At 41.8% G+C, this 21,947-nt stretch overlaps 1 protein-coding gene across 3 annotated transcripts in view; it reads right to left on the reverse strand.

The window, feature by feature from the left end:
• Positions 1–21,947, reverse strand: part of LOC141154734 (synaptotagmin-like protein 2) — a 94,138-nt gene that overhangs the window by 43,950 nt on the left and 28,241 nt on the right. Inside the window, exons 1-2 of one of the 3 annotated variants that reach the window (XM_073641109.1) lie at positions 3,800–3,979; positions 2,953–3,371 (exon numbers count right to left, since the gene is read on the reverse strand). In XM_073641109.1, coding sequence (XP_073497210.1) covers positions 2,953–3,074 — 122 coding nt within the window. In that variant the 5' untranslated portion in view covers positions 3,075–3,371; positions 3,800–3,979. Of the gene's footprint in view, positions 1–2,952; positions 3,372–3,732; positions 3,980–21,947 lie in introns of those variants that run through there. The other 2 variants (XM_073641108.1, XM_073641107.1) reach the window with 2 other exon arrangements.

A 21,947-nucleotide genomic window follows, 5' to 3' on the forward strand; every position in this document is an offset into this window, starting at 1 on the left:
TTTTTTTTCCTTTAGTCTTTAAGAACTGGCAAACAGGTGTCAAACCTAAAGGATTCCATACGCAGACTAATTTAGGCCAAAAAATTATCATTGATTGGCTTAATTCTGAATAAGAAATGATCGTTTTAGGAGACCGATCACAGACTGTCAGAGTTTGAAATGAATCCAATAAAATACAGCTGCACTCTGAAATGCTGTAATATTCAAACATTGAATATATGAAATTGGAACTGCATTACTGCTATGAAAATACGCTAAATTGACCAGTTCATGAGAGCCCACCAGCCGCGACAATGCACCCCTGGACGCATCCTGGGAGAGGCATATAACTTTATATGCCTCTCTCAGGATGAAAGCCTACAATTTTAAGGACAAGGAGGATTCAGCTCTAGTGCTCAGTCATAAAAGAGTATACTACAAATATAAAAAAATATTCAGTGTTAGCTTATTACAGCATTTCAGAGCGCAGCTGTGTTTTCTTGGTTATATTGAATAGTTGTGATGGCTTGCACCTGTTCACACTTGTCTTATTCTGTTCGGAGGTGCTGGTCAGCTGTCATGCTCAGGTCGGGAGAGCCGCCAGCCAGTCAGAGCATTGCGCTGCGATCCTCGTCCGAGTTATAAGGCCGTCTGACTCTTCCCTTTTACGGCTGAAAGATCTTTCACTCAAAGAAAGATCACTCATCCATGAACGAACTTTTGTTGAAAGATTAATCCAAAAGATAATATCTGTTCGGCACCTGATATCCAATGATGTACCACTTATAGTGGCAGACCATGTGGCCGCTATGGGGCCCGTTAGTTGGGGGACCTGGCCCTTCCCCGTCCGACATCACACTTTCAACTGTATCCGCATCCTGGATACAGATACAGTTGAAATCAATAAATGATGAGGGAGCCATCGGCCAACAGCCATCATCTGCCGGCAAAGATGCGGGCTCGGCTTGTGAGCCCGCATCAAAGGCAGGGAGTTGGCATATGGTGTACTCTGTATGTCATATGTTGTTAAGGGGTTAAAGAAGACCTTTCACCAAATTTTTCATGTTGAACTGGACACACAATGTAATATACACTGCAGAATGGAATAAACTTTTTTAGTTGAGTATTTTGTTTTAGTTAATTTTTTGAGAATTTTCCCAATCAAAGTAATTTAGCACACAAACAGTTTATATATATATATTTATTTTCAAGTTTAAGTGGGCATTACCAGAGAGATTTCACTGGGGGCGTGTGCTTCTTCCTTTTTCTGAGGCAGTAACATACTGGGGAAAGGAGAATACGCCCCCATATCTTAGGGCAGGCTTAGAGTGAGTCATGTATTGACTAAGGCTATGTGCCCACGTTGCGGACCTGAAGCATATTTTTTACGCTTCTCCCTGGCGGGAAAATCGCATGCGGATATTACATGCGGTTTTCCCGCCAGGTAGAAGCGTTTGTGAGGCGTCTTTGCATGCATTTCCGCATGCGGGTTATCAAGCACTTCTCCAAGCATCACTTGGAAAAGTGCTTGACAACTTGTTCAGAATGGTAAAAATTAAAAAAATAAACTTTATACTCACCTTCCGATGCATTCTCTGCCCCGTCCGGAGTCTTGAGCGGCTCACGCTGTTGTGTGCAGGACCTGCGGTGACGTCATTGAGTCATGTGGTGGGTCACATGACTCAATGACGTGGCAGGTCCTTCAGACAACAGCGCGACGGAGGGAAAACATCAGAAGATAAGTATAAACTTTATTTTATTCTTTTTTTTCCTTTTTCTTTGGTACCCAGGTCTGGATGAGAGTCTCCTCTCCTCCAGACCTGGGTACCATCCGCACATTGATTCCGCTGCGCTTCCGCAAAATTAATGAACATGCTGCGGATTTTTGACTGCAGCATATACGCTGCGGAAAAATCCGCAGCATGGGCATTGACATTGCGGAATGCCATTGGGGACCATGGGGTGCGGATATACATGCGTTTTTCAAGCGTTTACGCTGCGGAAATTCCGCAGCATATACGCTTGAAAAACGCTACGTGGGCACACAGCCTAACAGTCAGCTCTCCTCACTGCAGTGTGATAACATGTCCTGGAGCACAGCAGACCTGAGTGAGGAGCGCAGACTGTCAGTCAATACATGTCTCACTCTAAGCCTGCTCTAAGCTATTGTAGGGGCGTATTCTTCTTTTCCCAGTGTGTTGCTGCCTGCTTATGACTGGTTAGCTTCAAAAGGAGGAAGCAATACACGCCCACAGTGACATCTCTGGTAACACCCACTTGGACTTAAAAAAAAAAAACAACTGTTTAAGAGTCAAATATTTTGACTGCTAATATCTCCGCAACAGAGAATTGAGAGAAAAAAAAAAGTTTTATTCCGCTCTGCAGCCACTATTACATCATTTGTCCAGTTCAAAATGAAAAATTTTGGGAAAAGTCCTCTTCAAACAAACAGTGGGCACAAGTTTTAAGGAAATCACGTCCACTTTGCTTGAGACTATTAAATACAGCAGATTTCCTGCACAAAAAAATGCACTATTTATCTATAGATATTGCTTGATTTTTCTGCGTGTTAAAAGCATACATTTGGTGTACTGCAAGATATGCAAAGCCTATACTGTGGAATGTATGGACAGTCACTCTATACTGTCTATACATTCTACATCCTGTGTTTTTTTTTACTTTACATACATTTTGAAAGAATATGCCTCAATAACTACTTATGGATATCCTGCAATAATTACTTTATTGTACAAAGAATGAAAAAAAGGAGTTTATTCAAAGTAATAGACATTTTGGACTCTTATGACATTACAGTATATGTTGCTGCTTTCCTAACTCGTAGACTGATGAAGGGTTAAATCTATTCATTTTAAGCAAGTAGTGCAGGATGTGATCTGAATCAATGTCTGTGGCTTCAGATCACATGTTGCAGCCTGGTAATCCCTGTGATCAGTCTGTATGGCGGGGTCCTACCTGATGCGGTCACTGTCCTTCTTCTGCAGCTCAGCATCTCTTTGCAGGACTTTCATGAGTTTGTCGTACTCCTCATCCGTCAGGAAGCTGAGGTCGAGCATGGTGCCCGAGCTGTTCTTCATTGCAAACACCAAACAGAAACGACTAGATAAAATCAAGCTGGTAAAGTTTAACCATGGAGGGACCAGACGCAAGGACGACTTCTCTCTGAAGAACGGCGTTAGCAGGAGCTGAATATGAGGAAATTTGGCAGCTTCATCTTCTCAATTTAGTTGCTATCCAAAAGTAATGAAGGATAATTTCCATCCACTTTCCCCAGTGCAGTCACTGTGTTTCCAAGTAACGCAAGCAGATTACAGTGGTCCCCATTGTCCGTAGTAATAGGGCTTAGGGTCCATCTCAGACGTCACAGTTTTTTCCTGTCAAGAAAACAAGAATTGTAAACTGGACTGGATACTGTCAAGAGAAAATAAAGATTCTTTTCTAGATTTAGCTCCTCATGACGTATGGCAAGTGAATGTGTACTATGGGGGCGGATATTTACTCTTCGGTACTCGTTCCAAAGAAAGCTACAGAACCCTACTTATTCCAGTGGTGCAGGCAGATTCTGCCAAGGTAACTGTATGCGGTCATATCTGCTCTTTAAGGTAAGGGCACGGGAAAAGCAAACACCGGACGGCCCGGACGTGCTGATTTAGAAGAAAAATAACTGTGTAAACATGGAACGTAGAGCTTGTGGCCAGAACAAAGCAGAGGTCATTTGTCAAGTTCCAAGGTTACCTGGAGTTTTTGTTCAGTAAGTGATCTCAGGTAGACTCAGGAAGCCAGAAGGGGCACAACACCTTACCCGTCCATATGTTCTTCGCGGCTCCGATCTCGAGAGCAGAAATAAACTGCAGATGGGAGTGTCTACCTGTCCTACCACTTTCCTTTACCATCCTGCACACCAATAATTTCAGTAACCCTTTTACTCATCATACCCTGGGGGCACGGCCAGAAATACATAGCGACACAACCCTTTGTGGACACACTAGAATGACAGCCGGTGTGCAGGTATAGATTCCTGACCTGAGCCAGCCCAGTTCCCTTAAAGCTATAGTCAACAATAGCTGGAAAGGAGCCAGCGGTGCCTGTTATTGTAGCCCGGCATAGAAAAGGTTACAGAAATAGAGAACTATTACAGCTTTTTGTCTCTAACGCTTCACAACATACATACTAATTTCGGTGCATATTGTGATCCATTTACAGCTTTCTATTGTGCACAGGCAGCTACATTGTTTCCCCAACAAAACCTCAAGTCTTATCTACACTTGCTGTGCAGTTGGATGTTAGCTATTGTTCCCTGCTATCAGCCATTTCAGTCTGGAGAGAGACTGGTTGTAATGTTTGTCAGTGGAATTTAATGTCTTGAATTCTAGTGATTGACTGCTCCAGTGATTACTGCTTTTTCTCCAGTTCTGAGAAGCTCCATATGTGTGAACCCTTCTTAAGGCCCCCATACACATTTGACTAATTACGGCCGTGTCCGCTTATATCGATGTGTTTGAACGACGGTCTACTGTGTATTTGAGCAGCAGACGACTGATCATCAGGAGAGAAGACGATCGCGCATGTCCAATTTCAGTTGGTGGCTTTTGTTGGTATGTATTCACATTCATAGCAGATGAAGTGGATGTGAATGCATGCCAAGAATAGAACATGAATGTGAAAGCTCATATATTAGGTGTGGTAGATCACTCACTCAGCTGCACATGGAGGTAGACACAGGAACGTTGTCTCTTTAAAACTTCTGTTTGGGTTATTAAAATGCAGCATAAACCAACACTGAGTCCATAAAAGAAAACACGTCCCTTTGGGCAAAACAAAGCAAAATGATCATAAAAGCACAGTCTTTGTGGTAGCAGGAATCCATCTGCTTAGAGTTCAACAACTCCATGTGGTTCAGGATAGCTCCACACAAACAGATCTGGAGTTACTCTCTCCACGCCTACTGAACACCTCAGCAGGCAGAGTATTTAAACCCCAGACCACATCCTGGGGTGGAGATATGGAGAACAACCTCCCATCCGCTCTATGGTTGTTCTCATAAAAACACGCCCTTTTACAAATGGTGCTTAACCCCTCTCAGCAAATAGCATGCTGGAGGAAGCTTAAAAGGGATATTCCCATCTCCAAGATCCTATCCCATTATGTACACTCCCTGACAGAAGTTATGTCGCTTATCCATGTTATGTAAATAAAAGCTTATAACCTGACGTTAAATTCATCCATTGGTTTTATAAATTACTCTCTTTTGTTAGCTGAAACCCTCCCAAATTTGGTATAGGTTAAGAAAATAAATTGGCATCAATGCTGAAATATTGATCATTTAATGAACACCGAATGGTCAGATTTTGGCAAGACAAAAGTTTTGTCGCCTGGTCATATAATGCACCCAATCCTAGTTTACATCCTCACCATTGCTCAGTAAATGATCGGTTAATTTGTGGGTGTGTATGAAAAGAAACCCAGCACCCCAGACCTTCACTTGAACTGCAACTTGAGCTCTGACAACATGCCAAATATCCACCCTGCGACCAAAGCCTTGATTATCAAGAGGCTGAAGACCAGATCCAATGCAGAGGTGGCTGGCACCTTTAATGTGTCTCAGCATCAAGTACAAAGAATTAAAAAAAGATTTGAAGAGACTGGAGATGTGTTTGACAAGCCCAGGTCCGGCAGACCCCGCAAGACAACTGCTCAGGAGGAACGTTTGTTGGTTAGAAAATTCAAAGCAAGCCCCTCTTCCACTGCAGCAGAGCTCCAACAGGCCTGGTCACCTCAAGTCCCTGTGTCAACTAGAACAGCTTGTAGGATTCTGTCTCGAAATGGCCTTCATGGTCGAATCAGTGCCCAGAAGCCAGCACTAAACAAAAGACAAATAAAAAAACGTGTGGCATTTGCAAAGTCCCACAGCCTGCTAAACAGATGGACGCTGGAAAAGTGGCAGAAGGTAGATTTCTCTGATGAATCTTCAGCAGAATTACACCACAGCCTCTGCAAATACTGCAGGAGACCTACTGGAGCCCGTATGGATCCAAAATACACCCAGAAAAGAGTTAAATTTGGTGGTGGAAATTTCATGGTCTGGGGTTACATTTAGTATGGGGGTGTGCGAAACATTTGCAAGGTGGAACGCAATATTAATAGCCTAAAATATCAAGAAGTATTAGCTGCCTCTTACATTCCAAATCATAAAAGGGGTCAAATTCTGCAGCAGGATGGTGCTCCATCTCATACATCCATCTCTACAACAAAGTTCCTCCAGGCAAAAAAGATCAAGGTGCTCAAGAACTGGCCAGCCCAGTCACCAGACATGAACATCATTGAGCATGTTTGGGGTAGGATGAAAGAGGAAGCTTGGAAGACAAAACCAAAGAATCTAGATGACCTCTGGGAGACATGTAAGACGGCATTATGTGCTATTCCTGATGACTTCATTAATAAATTGTATGAATCATTGTTGAACCGCATGGATGCAGTCCTTCAAGCTCATGGAAGTCACACAAAATATTAAATAGGACTCTAATAGCACCACAACGTCATTCACCAATGTTATGCAACATATATTTGTATTTTAAGATAATTATTTGTTTGAATATCACATTACTTTCTGTGGGCGACAAAACTTTTGTTTTGCCAAAATCTGACCATTCTGTGTTCATTAAATGATCAATATTTCAACATTGATACCAATTTATTTTCTTAACCTAAACCAAATTTGGGAGGGTTTCAGCTTTCAAAAGAGTAATTTATAAAACCAATGGATAAATTTAACGTCAGGTTATAAGCTTTTATTTACATAACATGGATAAGCGGCATAACTTCTGTCAGGGAGTGTAGTAGGTGTAATAATAATAATATTAGCAAATACCTCCAATTAGAAATGTAGTATAGTATTTTTGATTCGCTATCTCTTTTGCCTCATGTGCATATATTGCTGGACCTTAGGTATCCATGGTTATGACCACTTGCAACTAGCTAACTCACTGTGACTTTATCAGTGGACGTAACCATGGATACCTAAGGTCCTGCAATATATGCACATGAGGTAAGAGAGATAGAGAATCAAAAATACTATACTACATTTCTAATTGGAGCTATTTGCTGATATTATTATTATTACACCTACTACATAATGGGATAGGATCTTGAAACACCCCTTTAATGGTTTTAATTCACTGAAGCTAATATCCTCAGGGAAACATATCTCCCCTCCAGCACTTTACCTGTGACTTTGTCACATATGGTATGCTTCCTTAACTTGGACTGCCACTAATACTTCCAATTCACCCTCTGCCCATTTTTCACTTTGGTAATTATTTTGTACACACAATAATTTATGGCCTTGTGTGCCAGGTAAGGCACCGACAATCCACACTGTCGTAGCATTGGGTATACACAGGTCTATGGCAGAAAACAGAAATCTCTGAAGGGAATCACACTGCTGATCTGAAGACAATGGTTCCAGTCAATAAGTGGCATGTGTTAGGGCGCAAGGAAACAGTTTTTAGAAGTAGGAAAAATTATTAAGTGCAAGGTTATGTGTGACTTTGACCAAGGACCAAATTGTGATGGCCAACCGAATTGGTCAGAAAATCTCCAAAATGTCATGTCTTCTGGGGTATTCCCAGTATACAGTACTTTGTCTCTATCGAAAATGGCCCATGTATGTCCAAAGCACATGATTAGCATGAAGACTAGCCCATGTAGTGTGATTTTGCAGATTAGTTACTGTAGTACAGAGTACGGAAAAATAATTACTATTTTCAATAGAAAGGAGGTGAAAACACATATTTATTAAAGGTGTTTACACCAGAATTCTGGTGTAAAACATCTTAATCAAGTCACACAATGGCGTTTTCACAATGGCAGTCTCAGCCAGCTCTGAGGCAACACCCGCCCATCTAGTTCATTATCAGTCATTTCGTATCTTACAGTAAAAATGTTACCCCAGTCTCTTTACCTGAAGTTGTAAGATGAACCTGATTCATTATGTGGCATGAGCCTCTTAATGAATCAGGCGACTCTTTCTCCTCTATGCCCCTTAATTGAGATGGGTGTGTACAACACCAGTACTGATCGGGGCGTGTGGTGTAAGATACATTAGGAGATGCACATCACTTAATAAGTTAGGCACATCTTACAAGCGCGCCTCCAAATCAGCTGTACAAAAGTGGCTGCAGCACTCCAGGGAGAACCATGTCCTCCTCATTGTTTACCAGGCACAGCTCTGTACTTTTACTACCAGTTGTGCTTAAAATTGCAGCTCAGTCCCATTTATTCTAATGGAAGGAAGCTATATTAAAAGGGTAGTCTGAAACACAAATTAATTTTCATCTTAAATGCCGATTTAATGTCATAATCTAATCTGTTTTCTAATATACATTGAAAAGTCCCTATCATTCCCTCACTACACTAACTGCTTTATTTTTTTTTTTACTACTTCTTTTTTGATGACATTTCATTTGAGAATGCATGCATGTCACTGCCACAGCCTCTGCCCCCTTCCTGAAACGAAGCGTCATCACTGACCACCGTTTCAGGGGCTGGGCTAGTCCCTGCTCTACTTGAGCATGAGTCGATTGTTAATTCCGACAGATGCTCAGTAGATTCTTGTCACTGTGCAATATACACAGTGACCGTGCGCTCACTCACTTGCTCTGATCAGAAGTAATGAGTCCTCAAGAGAGCCCACTGTCAGTGCATGTTGTTAGAAGAATATAAGTTGTGGGGGCGTCATTGGTCTCTGCATGCCGAGTATTCTTACAATAAGTACTGACAGAGCCAAGAATCTACTGAGCATCCGTCGGAATTGACAACCCTGATGACGCTTCGTTTGAGTATCGTACTGGGATTCTCAAATGAAGAGTCATAAAAAAGGAAGTAGTAAAGAAAATAAAGCAGATAGTGTAGTGAGGAAATGGTAGGGACTTTTTAATTAAAGTATATTAGAAAATAAATAAGATTACGGCATTAAATAGATAGCATTTAAGATGAAAATCAATTTGTGTTTTGAACCACCCCTTCAAAACTGTAATACATGCACTAGTTTGGTAATGTTTACCATTAGCTAACCTAGACAGACTATAATTCAGGCTATTTGTTGGTTTAATTCATCCAAAATTACAACGAAAAGCCCAAAGTCACGTTAAAACTTGAGGACAGTTTTCCATCTTGAGTATAAAATACAAAGTACAAAAAATTTTACTGTACTATACAGACGCTGCTTGCAAATCCTTTAATACGCCGTGTGTGTATTTTAAATATTTGACAAGTTCCCATTGTTTGCTTCAAAGGTGTAGGCTATTACACTTGTTATCTACTGGAAAAAAAGTACAAATTACAGAGCTTAACTATGTTGGTGCCAGCACCAGTTATGCAGTTTACGGTGCACTTCCAGAAAACCACGCCACTCTATTTAAAAGTTATTATTATAAAAGTTAAATAGGTCTTCCAATATTCTGAAAAGAATGTATATATTGTTCCTAACATATTACAATCTCTACCAGACCTCAAAAAACTCTCTAGCCCATCTTCAGTACATTCACTTGGATGTGGATGTGCACATAAGGTTGCCACGAGTGGCAGGGCACTATATGCAGTAGCGTAACTTGAAGCTCATGGGCACCAATGCAACATTTCTAACAGGCCCCCAATTATTACAGGTCTTTAACAGTATTGTTTTTCTAATTTAAAAAAAGAGAAAAAACACGTACAACAGATCGGTTGCACTTACTAAATTTTAAACAATATTCATATTTATTATGAATGATGAAATTGTGATGAATATGTTATAAAAAGTGCATGAATTTGTGTTACTCACTTTTATCGGAAATCTTTAAAAAGGGTAATGACATGAAGTTTTGAGTGAAAGTTATATTTTTAATCTGACAATTTCCATTTTTTTAATTTTCTAAGCTTGCTCTTTATGAAGTGACATTTTATACGAGCGCTGAACAGATGGGATATATCCCAGCAACTCGGCTGCAGCCTAGGAGATAAATATTTTTTTAGCTGTTCTAAAGGAAGATGGTTTCTTTCCATTCACTTACAGAGGAGGCTCAGACCCATCTGTCCAAGTATATTTTTCTGAGTATAAAGTTTTTCTTCAAGATGTTGATTTGTTATTTAAGATGTTCTGTATGCGGAAGAGGAAAAACCTCAGCTAGTCTACAGGCATGGGTACAAGCTGTTTTTAAGCAATATTCTGTTGTGTACTACTGAATAAAGGACATATGGTTAATAAAAGATCCAATTTATTGATAAAGGCCACACCGTTGCTAAATATTGCCATTGCCACACTGCTCCAACATGTGGTTATATACAGCCAACCCTTGTTAAACAGAAAAAAAATAATCAAAACTAAACGATTGGCAGGAAGGTCATCATTTGCCGGTAGGTCATCATTGGCAGGCAGGTAGGTCATCGTTGGCCGGCAGGTAGGTCATCGTTGGCCGGCAGGTAGGTCATCGTTGGCCGGCACGTAGGTCATCGTTGGCCGGCACGTAGGTCATCGTTGGCAGGTAATAATAATAATAATAATAATAATAATAATAATAATAATAGGTCCTCATTGGCAGGTGGGTCATCAGGTCTCCATGGAACAGGTTTTTGTAAATGACCTCCATAAAGTGTATAAATCACCTTTAGGCTACAAGAATTTATCTAAGAATTGCTTGACTATAAAAGTAATTCTAAACCACTGTAATATTGTTATCCAAACCTTTAGAAGTGGAAAAACTCTCAAATACACTTTCAGAACTGAATTATTAACATCTGACATTCCATAAAAATTTCAAAAAAAAGGAAAACATTTATTTCAGCCTCATTATGATAAAATAAAGCGCCAATCTATGTATTTCAACAGAGGTAGAAAGGAAACACCACGGCCAGTGTTCCCTCTCCCTTTGCAGTTAGTCAGAAGTGAAGCCAGGGACTTGGGCTCCTGTTTCCTCTGAACTGTGCAATCCAGAACCAATGGCAATTAATATGTCTGCATAGTGCTAATAAAATTGCCATAATTGTCTAGGGTTGTATAGAAACCAGTAAAGTGGTAAAATTCAGTATCATTCATGCCTAGCAGGGCAGGGAATGATTTAGGGTCAACATCCCTGGTGACCTAGGGAAGTAAAGATGTCAATGTTAGTATCCCAGTCAGCAGAGGGAAGAGAAGAGATGATCTTAAACAGAAAAATGGGTTTTGCAAAGCTGGTGACCAGTGGGTTACTCGCCCCTGTGGGCTTCAGCATCGTCCCTGTAGCAGGAAGGCTGGCACTAGAAAGGATAAACATCCTTTTCTTACCCAGATTTCTCCTCATGGGCCCTACAGTGTGCCCCCTCTCACACCTACTGCTCCTCTGCCCTCCTTCTTACACACAGTGCTTCATGAACCCATTTATTACACTGGCTGGTACCAATGTCTCCATCACAGACTGCTCCCCATGGCCTTCATGTCTCACATAGACTGTTCCCCGTGCCCCTTTCTCTTACACCAACTGCTTCTTTATTACTCACGTCTCCCGACGGCCCCCATTTCTCACACAGACTGCCCCCCATGGTCCGTTTCTTACCCAAATTGCTCTCACACTCCTTCTCCCTCACAAACTACTCCCAAGCCTCCCTGTTTCTTACAGACTGCCTTTTAGGCATTTCTTTCACAGACAGCTAGCTCTTCTTGCCCCCTCAACAACGATAGCTCTCCTGGCTCCACACAGGCCGCTGCCACATCCCACGTACTGCTCCACATGCCTTCTCACCCTCTGTTTCAGTGACCCCATGGGTCCATAGCAGGAATCTGAACCACTTCTTCAGCTTCCTTATCTTCCCTCACCTGATCATAGGGATGAGGGCAGGGAAATAGAAAGGATGGTGCAGCTATGGTTCGGCTGCACAGTTCTCTCTACGATCAGGAAAAGCCCTTTACCAGAGCTCTGCCTGATCTTTGTGGGGATTGTTAAGTGAGTTTGCGTGAAAGCACAATATAATTGAGTGAGGGGAGTTTTTATGCTGCGCAGTTTAAAAGGTACAGTGACTACGTTGGCAGTAGGTAAATCACACTTGCAATAAATGGAGAGGTTTGCAGTATCCAGAAGAAGAGAAGAGGCTGCACTCACCGTCCCTACTTTGGAAGTAGAATACCCATCATTTCCTCCTTACCTTAGGGACCCATTGAAGTGCAGTTCATATACCTGCATGCATTTTTTAGCTACAATGCAATAAAGGTGTTATGATCTGCAACATAAACTCGGGAAAGAAGGGGAGAGCTGTCCCTACAGTAAGACTAAGCTGAGTCCCTACGTTGTAGCGGGCAACCTGTTCCTTGTGAACAGACCCGCCTTTATCCTCGGCTAGTCTGAATGGAGACCTATAAAGAAAGGGAGGTGTCCCTAAAAGAACTAAGGACTGGGACAAAAAATGGGACACCTCCTAACAGAAGTAGTTGCAGAGCAAAAGATAAACTGACAAAAGTACTAGAGGTCCAGAGGACCAAGCAAACTAGAGATCGATAGGCACAAAAGCACCTGGCTAGAAAGACAGTCTAAACAACACTGAAGTCCAGCAAGGCCAGAAGGGCGGAGCTGGAATATATAGGAAGATGGTCACGTGACCGCAAAACACAAGATAGAAACAAAAACAAACAGGAGGGTTCTAACAGTACCCCCTCTTTTATGAGGATCCTCCGGATCCACCAGGCCCAGGCCTATACGGAAATCTCCTGTGGAAAGCTCTGACAAGTCTAGGGGCAGAGATATCATCCGCCTTAACCCAGGAGTTATCCTCGGGACCAAAACCTTTCCAAGCGACGAGATACTGTAATCTCCTTCTATGCCATCTAGAATTCAGGATACGAGAAATTTCATATTTGCAGTCTTCCACCACCGGAGGAACTGTGACAGTGGCCTCCCTATCCAATACATCAGCCTTTTTTTAACAAGGAAACATGAAACACAGGATTAATCTTCCAGGAGGAGGGAACCTCCAACCTAACAGCAGACTGGTTAACCACCTGAAGCACCTTAAATGGCCCCACAAACTTCGGACCCAATTTTTTAGAGGGAATCCTCAACCGCAGATTCTTTGAGGACAACCAAACCATGTCACCCACAGTAAACAAAACTTCTTTACATTTCCTGTTAAAATACTTCTTGGACTTTTTATTAGCCTCTTGAAGGTTGCAACGTACATTAGTCCAAACGCTCTCCAAATCACCGGAAAAATTCTCCTCCTCCGGCACCGCCGACCCCAATTTGGAGAACGAACCAAAAGACGGATGTCGCCCAGTACAACAAAAAAAAGGCGAACACCCAGCAGAGGAGGATGTATGGTTGTTAAGAGCAAATTCTGGGAGTGGCAGAAACTCAGACCACACCTCTTGATTGTCTGCCACAAAACAACGCAAAAACTGTTCAACATCCTGGTTCTTTCTTTCAGTCTGTCCATTAGACTCAGGATGATAACCAGACGAAAATGACAAATGGACTCCCAACCTGTCACAAAAAGCACGCCAAAAGCGAGCCACAAACTGAGGTCTCCTATCAGAAAATGTCGGTGGGAACGCCATGGAGCCTGACAATTTCCTTAACAAACGCCTTAGCGAGTGTCTTAGTGCAGGGTAGCTTAATGAATGGAACCAAATGACACACCTTGCTAAAACGGTCCACGACCACCCAGATGACAGTGAAACCCTAGGACACAGGAAGGTCAGTAATAAAATCCATTGCCAAATGCGTCCAAGGCGCACTAGGAACCTCCAGAGGGCAAAGCAACCCCGCAGCAGGGGTATGGGAAGCCTTTGACCTAGCACACACCATACATTGACGCACCCACTTGATGACTTCCTTCTGCCACCCAGGCCACCAAAAACTGCGACTGATAAGTCTCTTAGTCTCAGAAATTCCTGGATGACCTGCCAACCGAGACTCATGACCCTCCACAAACAAATCTCTCCTAAAGGCTCTAGGCACAAACAACCTCCCATAAGGAGTGTTAGATGGGGCATCCTCTTGGGCTTTCAGAATCCCTTCTTCCAAAACGGAGTCCAATGCTGCTACCACAACTCCTTCCTGTAAAATGCTCTCCTCCTCCTCGGTACCAACCATGGGAGAAAAGTTGCGAGATAAAGCATCGGCTTTAACATTCTTAGTACCAGGGATATAGGTAACAGAAAAATTAAACCGAGAAAAAAAAAAGTGCCCACCTAGCTTGACGGGCATTCAAGCGTTTGGCAGCATCCAGATAGATCAAATTCTTATGATCTGTGAAAACCTGAACAGGAAATTTAGCACCTTCCAAGAAATGACGCCAATGTTCAAACGCAAGTTTAATAGCCAGCAATTCCCGATTACCAACATCGTAATTAAGTTCGGTTTCTGAAAATTTTTTCGAAAAAAAAGCACAGGGATGTACTCCATCCTTGTTCTCCTGAGACAAAACTGCACCGACCCCCACCGAAGAAGCATCAACCTCGACCAAAAAAGGCTTGGTCTCATCAGGCTGCATAAGGATAGGGGCAGAACTGAACCTCTCCTTGAGATACACAAAAGCTTCAATAGCCTCAGTAGTCCACTGGACCGTATTCGCACCTTTCCTGGTGAGATCGGTCAGCGGCTTAACAATTATAGAAAAATTCTTAATGAATTTCCTGTAATAATTGGCGAAACCCAAAAATCTCTGTATCGATTTCAAACCAATAGGCCTAGGCCATTCCTGCACAGCCTGAACTTTCACCGGGTCCATCTCAAAGCCCTCGCTGGAGATAATGTAGCCCAAAAAACTAATTCTATGCACAGCGAACTCACATTTCTCCAGCTTAGCAAAAAGTGAATTATCACTCAATAACTGCAACACCTCACGTACACTCTGCCAATGGGACTCCAGATCTGGTGAATAAATCAGAATGTCATCCAAATACACAACCACATTCTTGCCAATCAAAGGTCTCAGGATGTCATTAATAAGGTTCTGAAAAAACGCGGGTGCATTGGTAAGACCGAAGGGCATCACCAGATTCTCAAAATGACCTACTGGAGTGTTAAAAGCAGTTTTCCATTCATCACCCTCCTTCATTCGTAACAAATTGTATGCCCCCTGGAGATCAATTTTAGAGAACCACTTGGCCCCCACTAACTGGTTAAACAAGTCTGGAATTAACGGTAATGGGTGGGAATTGCGTACGGTAATCTTATTAATTTCACGAAAGTCCAGACATGGACGTAAACCACCGTCTTTTTTTTAAACAAAGAAAAATCCAACGGCCACAGGCGACTTAGAAGGTCTAATGTGACCAGCAGCCAAGCTCGTCTGTATGTATTCCTCCAAGGCCTTTCTTTCAGGGATAGTCAGATTAAATAAGCGACTCTTGGGAAGAGTAGCTCCAGGAACAAACTCAATGGTGCAATCATAGTCCCTATGAGGAGGTAAAACTTGTGACTCCTCCTCTGAAAAAACCTTTCAAAAATCCTGAATAGGTACAGGTAATTCCCCTTTTTCCACAGCCGCAATGCGACCATTACAACATTTATCATAGCACTTAGGACTCCAAGACTTAATCTCATTAGTAGACCAGTCCAGTAAAGGATTGTGCAGTTTTAACCAAGGCAAACCTAAAACGACTGGAGAGGGTAAATTATTTAATACCACCAAATCCAAATTTTCTTGGTGAATGCCATTGATAGTGAGGGGAAATGCAGCAACCTTGTGAGTAATACATTTCAAAGGAGTGTTATCAATTGCAATCACAGAAATAGGTGATGACAAAGGTTTGGATTCCAATTTAAGTTTTTCCAAAAACCCCTTATCAATCACATTAAGTGTTGAACCACAATCCACAAATACCTGAAATTCAATCAAAATCTTCCTGCAATGAGGTACTCCCTGAAAGAAATACTCCCTTAGAGTTCAAACAAGCAATACGGGCGTAACTGGCCTTTTTTTTTTCTTTACTTAAACGAAGCTCACAGTTCTTAATCAAATGGTCAGATTTACCACAATAAAAACACAATCCCTTGGAAAACCTGCGGTCTCTTTCCTGAGAACGGAGTGACATCGCCCCAACCTCCATTGGTTCTCCACCGTCCGAGCAGACCCTCTGGGGACTAGGAGCTGCCATTGCAGGAATTTTTTCATCATAAACCCTGGCACGCAGTCTCCTGTCCACACGAATAGCTAATTGCATGGCTTCTTGCAAGGTTTCAGGTGCAGGAAATGCAATCAGCAGATCCTTAACCCTTTCACTTAGACCACAAGAAAAAACGTTTTAACGCCGAATCATTCCATTTCACTTCTGAGGACCACCTTCTGAAGTGTGTACAATAATTTTCAACATCACCTGACCCCAGATTCAAACGTCTTAGTTCTGTCTCAGCAGATGAGACTCGATCAGGATCATCATACAACAGCCCCATAGCAGAAAAAAAATCCTCCACTGACCTAAAACACGGATCATTAGGTTGGAGAGAAAAGGCCCATCCCTGTGGTTCCTTGCGCAAAAGTGACATGATAAACCCAATGCGCTGTGATTCATTCCCAGAGGACTTTGGTCTCAAACGAAAATATAATAAACAAGCATTTTTAAAGGAAAAAAAATCTTGCTGGTTACCATCAAAAATATCAGGGAGTCCTACCTTCGGTTCCACAAAATGCGCTCCAGGACAGCTACTCACGTGTTGCCGGAGCTCGGACACCTCCAGAGAGGCTGGACTTACTGTTATGATCTGCAACATAAACTCGGGAAAGAAGGGGAGAGCTGTCCCTACAGTAAGACTAAGCTGAGTCCCTACGTTGTAGCGGGCAACCTGTTCCTTGTGAACAGACCCGCCTTTATCCTCGGCTAGTCTGAATGGAGACCTATAAAGAAAGGGAGGTGTCCCTAAAAGAACTAAGGACTGGGACAAAAAATGGGACACCTCCTAACAGAAGTAGTTGCAGAGCAAAAGATAAACTGACAAAAGTACTAGAGGTCCAGAGGACCAAGCAAACTAGAGATCGATAGGCACAAAAGCACCTGGCTAGAAAGACAGACTAAACAACACTGAAGTCCAGCAAGGCCAGAAGGGCGGAGCTGGAATATATAGGAAGATGGTCACGTGACCGCAAAACACAAGATAGAAACAAAAACAAACAGGAGGGTTCTAACAAAAGGACATTTAAAAGGGGCGGTGAGTACAACATCTTCTCTTCTTCTGGATACCACAAACATCTACTGTTTTTTTAGGTATGCACTTGGGATCCCGTATTGCCGGTCTGTTGTATGCTGATTTGGTAGGCAATAGTATACCAGCAATTGCGCGATTTTGGTGCTGAATCTTTCTATTTTTTGATAATAAATGGAGACGTTGAAAAGTGCTGTAAATCATCAGAACTAGCTGCTACAGAAAACAATTTTTATAATTCGACATTGGAGAATGGGCTTCTAAGCAGTTTCTCTTGTAGGTGCATGGTAAACCTAAACTTTCAAGATGAGGCACACATTACAATGGAAAAGGGTTGAAGTTGGTAAGCAGCTTTTTTGACGCGAAAACTGCTATAAATTTTCCCTGAAATTAGTACAACTACTTGGTGCCAAGTTTGTATCATAAGATTCAGTGGCTAGGTTATAGCAATAGCTTCAAAGAAGATCAAGATTTGTGGGTATATGTATAAAAATGTGCTAGATCCAGATATTGCTGACTGTGACTAACCTTTCCAGGCAGGACATCTAAGAGACTTACATTTCAAGTTTAGCAACACAATAAGCTATAGGATAAAAAAAAATGAGGTGGAGCATTGAGGTGACAAAGAAAAAAGGTGGAATGTAAAATTAGTTGAGAAAAGTTCCATATTACTCCCCGGAGGCATTATGGCCTACAGCCCAACACAAGTTGAATGGTTTGTCTAGGAATGAAGAAAAGTGGGGCAAAAGCAATAATGCTTTAAAACAACAAAATAAGATGTTAATTTCTGCCAGTTTTGGTATAGAGGGCTGCAGCATTGATATCCCATCTACAACATGGCACCTCTGCAGCCAATCGATGACTTCAGCAGTGATGCCCAGGTAGATGGCTCGGGACCTTTGAGGCCAGTGATAGGCTTCAGGATGCAGTCTTGTAAATCACCAGTGAAGAGCTGCCAATTTATTCTGGGATGTCAGGTCAGATTGTTGGTAAAAACTACTGAACAACGAATTGATCATCTTCATTCCAGCAGTTAAGAATGTTGTATGTATGGCCAGCTTACTGGCAAACACAAAGACAAAAAAGTATAGTAACTTAATAGGATTAAACAGGCTATTGAGAGTAAAGGTAAATGCAGGTTTAGTTTTTGCTTGTCTGTAAAGTTTCTGAGTGATGTACGGTTCCACTCAAAAACTAAGTTTTATAGCAGTAATATTGAAGGTCTAATATAGATCATCAAGGTGTGGTAGGTACCTATTTTTGCCATATGATATGCCTTGTGCCCTCCCGTTGTGGCATACTAGGCAATAATTACGTCATCAGTGTAAGTTATGAATGCGTTTCACAATTCTAGAAATGAAAAGTGATTTTTTTATTTATATAGTGTCAACATATTCTGCAATACTTTATAATTAAAGATGAACCTAAACTACAGAGCAAGCTATCTGGGTTACAAAAAAAAGTAATGTTATCCAACTTATACATTTCAACAGACAGATGTTTTCTATCATTATGTAGATACAAATGAAACAAACTTTATAAACAAACTATTTTCCAGATGTAGAGAGCTTGTGATCATTGCAGGCTGTGTACACTTAGTACATAGGATGGCAATAACCATAGGAACTGTAAGGCTATGTTCCCACACAGCTGTGGTTTTATTCAGTCAGAAATCTGCAGCAACACTGATCTCTGGCAGGAAATCAGCTGCATCAAATCTGCAGGTTTTGCTGCGTTTTTTGATGCGTTTTTATGTGTTTTTTCAGTGTTTTTTTCACTGTCCTTCTGTCTCTATTTATGCATTTATATAAAGTTTTGTGAAACAAAAGAACCCCATTCTATTTTGCCATCAAAAACGCTGAAAAAACGCACCAGCATTTTTTGGTGCGTTTTTCAGCGTTTCTTTCACTACCTATTACTTCCTATGGGTCAAAAAACGCTGAAAAAACGCTGAAATAAGTGACATGCTCTATTTTCCAAGAACACAACCAAGGCACAAAATATGCAGCAAAAAAACCCACAAGATGTGGGAACAGAGAGTTCTGGTTTCTCGTAGACTTTGCTGGTACTGCAAAACGCAGCTGAAAATTTGCATAAAAATCTGCAGCAAAATAAGCTGTAAAACACAACGTGTAGGAACATAGCCTTAAGCTTGTATTTTATAACCCCCATAGTTATATCAAGTTCTGTGGAGGATCACATCTAAAAATTTTGGATAGGATAAGGAGAGCAATACTGTCCTAATACTGCACAAATCATAGTGCCATCCTTTTTCGGGTCGATATTCCCTTAAATAAAATACTGGATTTCCTAATTCAGATTTTACATTAAAGTAGATCCCAATTTATTGCAGTGTTAGGGCCAATGTAAATGTAAATCCACCTCTAACAAACTGTGGCTGTTTGACAGGCTTTTTCCCAGTGTCTATTGCACACCTAACCAAAGAAAACACAAAATCAGTCATGCGCTCCGTCCTCTAAGCTCTTTCCATTTGCTGTGTGATCTTACAGGATGTGCACACACACATCTTGGCAACACTATTTCTCAAGAAGCCAGGACCCAGATAAAGTAACACTTCCAATTTAGCACTGAGCTAATTCCACATGGATTTTCTTTTTAGGATACTTTCTTTAAAAAAAAAAAAAAAAAAAAAAAAAGAGCCCCATTTTAAAGGGGTTGTCCACTACTAGGACATCCCCTTCTTAAATACTATATTCCCCTTGTAATATAAACATACCTTATAATCACCTCCCGTTCCAGCGATGTCAGTGTAGGTCTCCTGGGACACGCGTGACATTGTTATGCCATGTGAGCGTTGCGGCCACTAATGGGCTGCTGTGACCTCACTTCCTTAGGATGGCCAAGGTTCATCTGAAGGAAGCGAGAGCACACTAGCTCAAAAGCAGCCACTGATTGGCTGCAAAATTCAAGTGGCATAACATTTTCACGCATGCCTCGGGAAACCGGGCACCGACATTGCTGGAATGGTGCTGGTTCAGGAGGTTAGTTTATGTTATTTTGTATTTTACAAGGGGGAATACGGAATTTAAAAAAGGGATTGTCCTATTAGTGGACAACTATCAGTGCAACTATCCTAAACTTGTAGAATGAAACAAAGAAATAATTTACAGTTAACAAGAGTGTGAAAAATTCCAACTTTTTTGCTATAAATCCCATTTAATCCCGGAGACCTGACAACTGAAAAATCAGAAAACAGAAAGACCTGCAGTATGTTCCCCAATTTTACTCTACTAAAAGGAAACCTGTCATCTCCAAAACAGTCATTTACCTGCAGATATGGACGTAATCTGCACAAAAATAGCGTTTAAATCATGTCTGGGAGGATTACTAGAATTGGTAAAGTAGCAATAAGGGTTAAAAACTTACCGTAATTTTTATTATTAGGATACTCTAAAAATAGATAGATCACACAAACCCAAAAGTGCAAAGTGCATAGACATACATACAGAAAAGTATTTAGTATAGTGTACAGACGGGGCTAAGTCTCCTCCTGTTTCTCACCAGTGAACCTCCGGGGAATAAGTCGCATTAGAGATGATCAGGTGCTTTTCTTGAGCTAATGTATACATAAACTGGACCGTAACAGCAAGAAATATACTGGACTCGGTTATCCTTTTATACTAAAGCTCAGCACTTCTTGAGACTCATTAAGAGAAATAACCTTATTTCATGTGGTTTTTAGGCACCTGCACTATTTATCATGAAACAATAGTCTCTGTACTTCATCATACACAGCGTAGCCCATACATCCAATTGGTGGATCAATCATATATTCAATATTACTCCTTATTAACTGTGGGATTGTTAGATACCATCATGCAATCATATCATCGCATAAATGTTATGCGCTTCGCAGAGGGACCAAGCAGGACTGGCACCAAGCCAGCAAAGGCCCAGCCACAAATGCACTTGGCACAGGCTGCCCAGCTAGGTGAGCCCTTGAGGGTCGGGAATACTCTTCACCCAGCTCCCAGTAAATGGAAGAGGGATTTTGGCAGAGCCCTTCCCAGGCCCACTCTCACTGGACAGCTGGCGTCTGGTGACGCGGCTGGTGCCTAGTCAAAACTAGGTGAGATGCTCTGCAAGAACCCCAGGAAGTGAAACTAGAAGAGAAAATGAGAAAACCCCTAAAAAGATAGCAAGACTAATGCTAGCACCACCACTCACCACCAAGCACATAGGGAACTGCAATAAACAGCAAAGGACTGAGCAGGGAGCAGGATTATATAGCCCGCATAATGATCAGGTGTTGATTACCTCCCAATCATCCCCAGACAGCCACTCCCTGCTAGCTTCACCAGCAGACTGGACAAAATCTCACCACTGCTCAGTGTCAAACAAAGCAGCGTCCTCACACATCCCACAACACTAGAACGCAACGCTTCACCAGATTGAGACCGTTTCCCTGCATGCGTGGTAACTCCGCCTCCAAGGTCAGGACACTGGTGGCGCTTACGACCGGAGTAGCGTAGCACCAGACCTGCTCCATTCCCAGGTGGGAACACAGAACCATAATTCTTAACAATAAAGTACCGGATATGCACAGTATTAACAAGACATGGCCTTTTTCAATGTATAACATGGGTATAGTGGTGATTTACCAATCGTGTGCCATCACTTTCTCTTCACACTTATCACCCAATATACAATTGCAGTTAATTATTGGCATTAAATTCAAGCTTGGAACATTGTCACCGGACTTCTCAGAGGGAAATAACCAATCTCACTCTCAATGATCCTTCCACTTTTGTCGGTGTTAGTTTCCCATGTACGAACTCCCGA

This window comes from Phyllobates terribilis, unplaced genomic scaffold (assembly GCF_046119375.1).
Source record: "Phyllobates terribilis strain yellow unplaced genomic scaffold, ASM4611937v1 Scaffold_7__3_contigs__length_470593459, whole genome shotgun sequence".
In the NCBI taxonomy this organism is placed as follows: Eukaryota; Metazoa; Chordata; class Amphibia; order Anura; family Dendrobatidae; genus Phyllobates; species Phyllobates terribilis.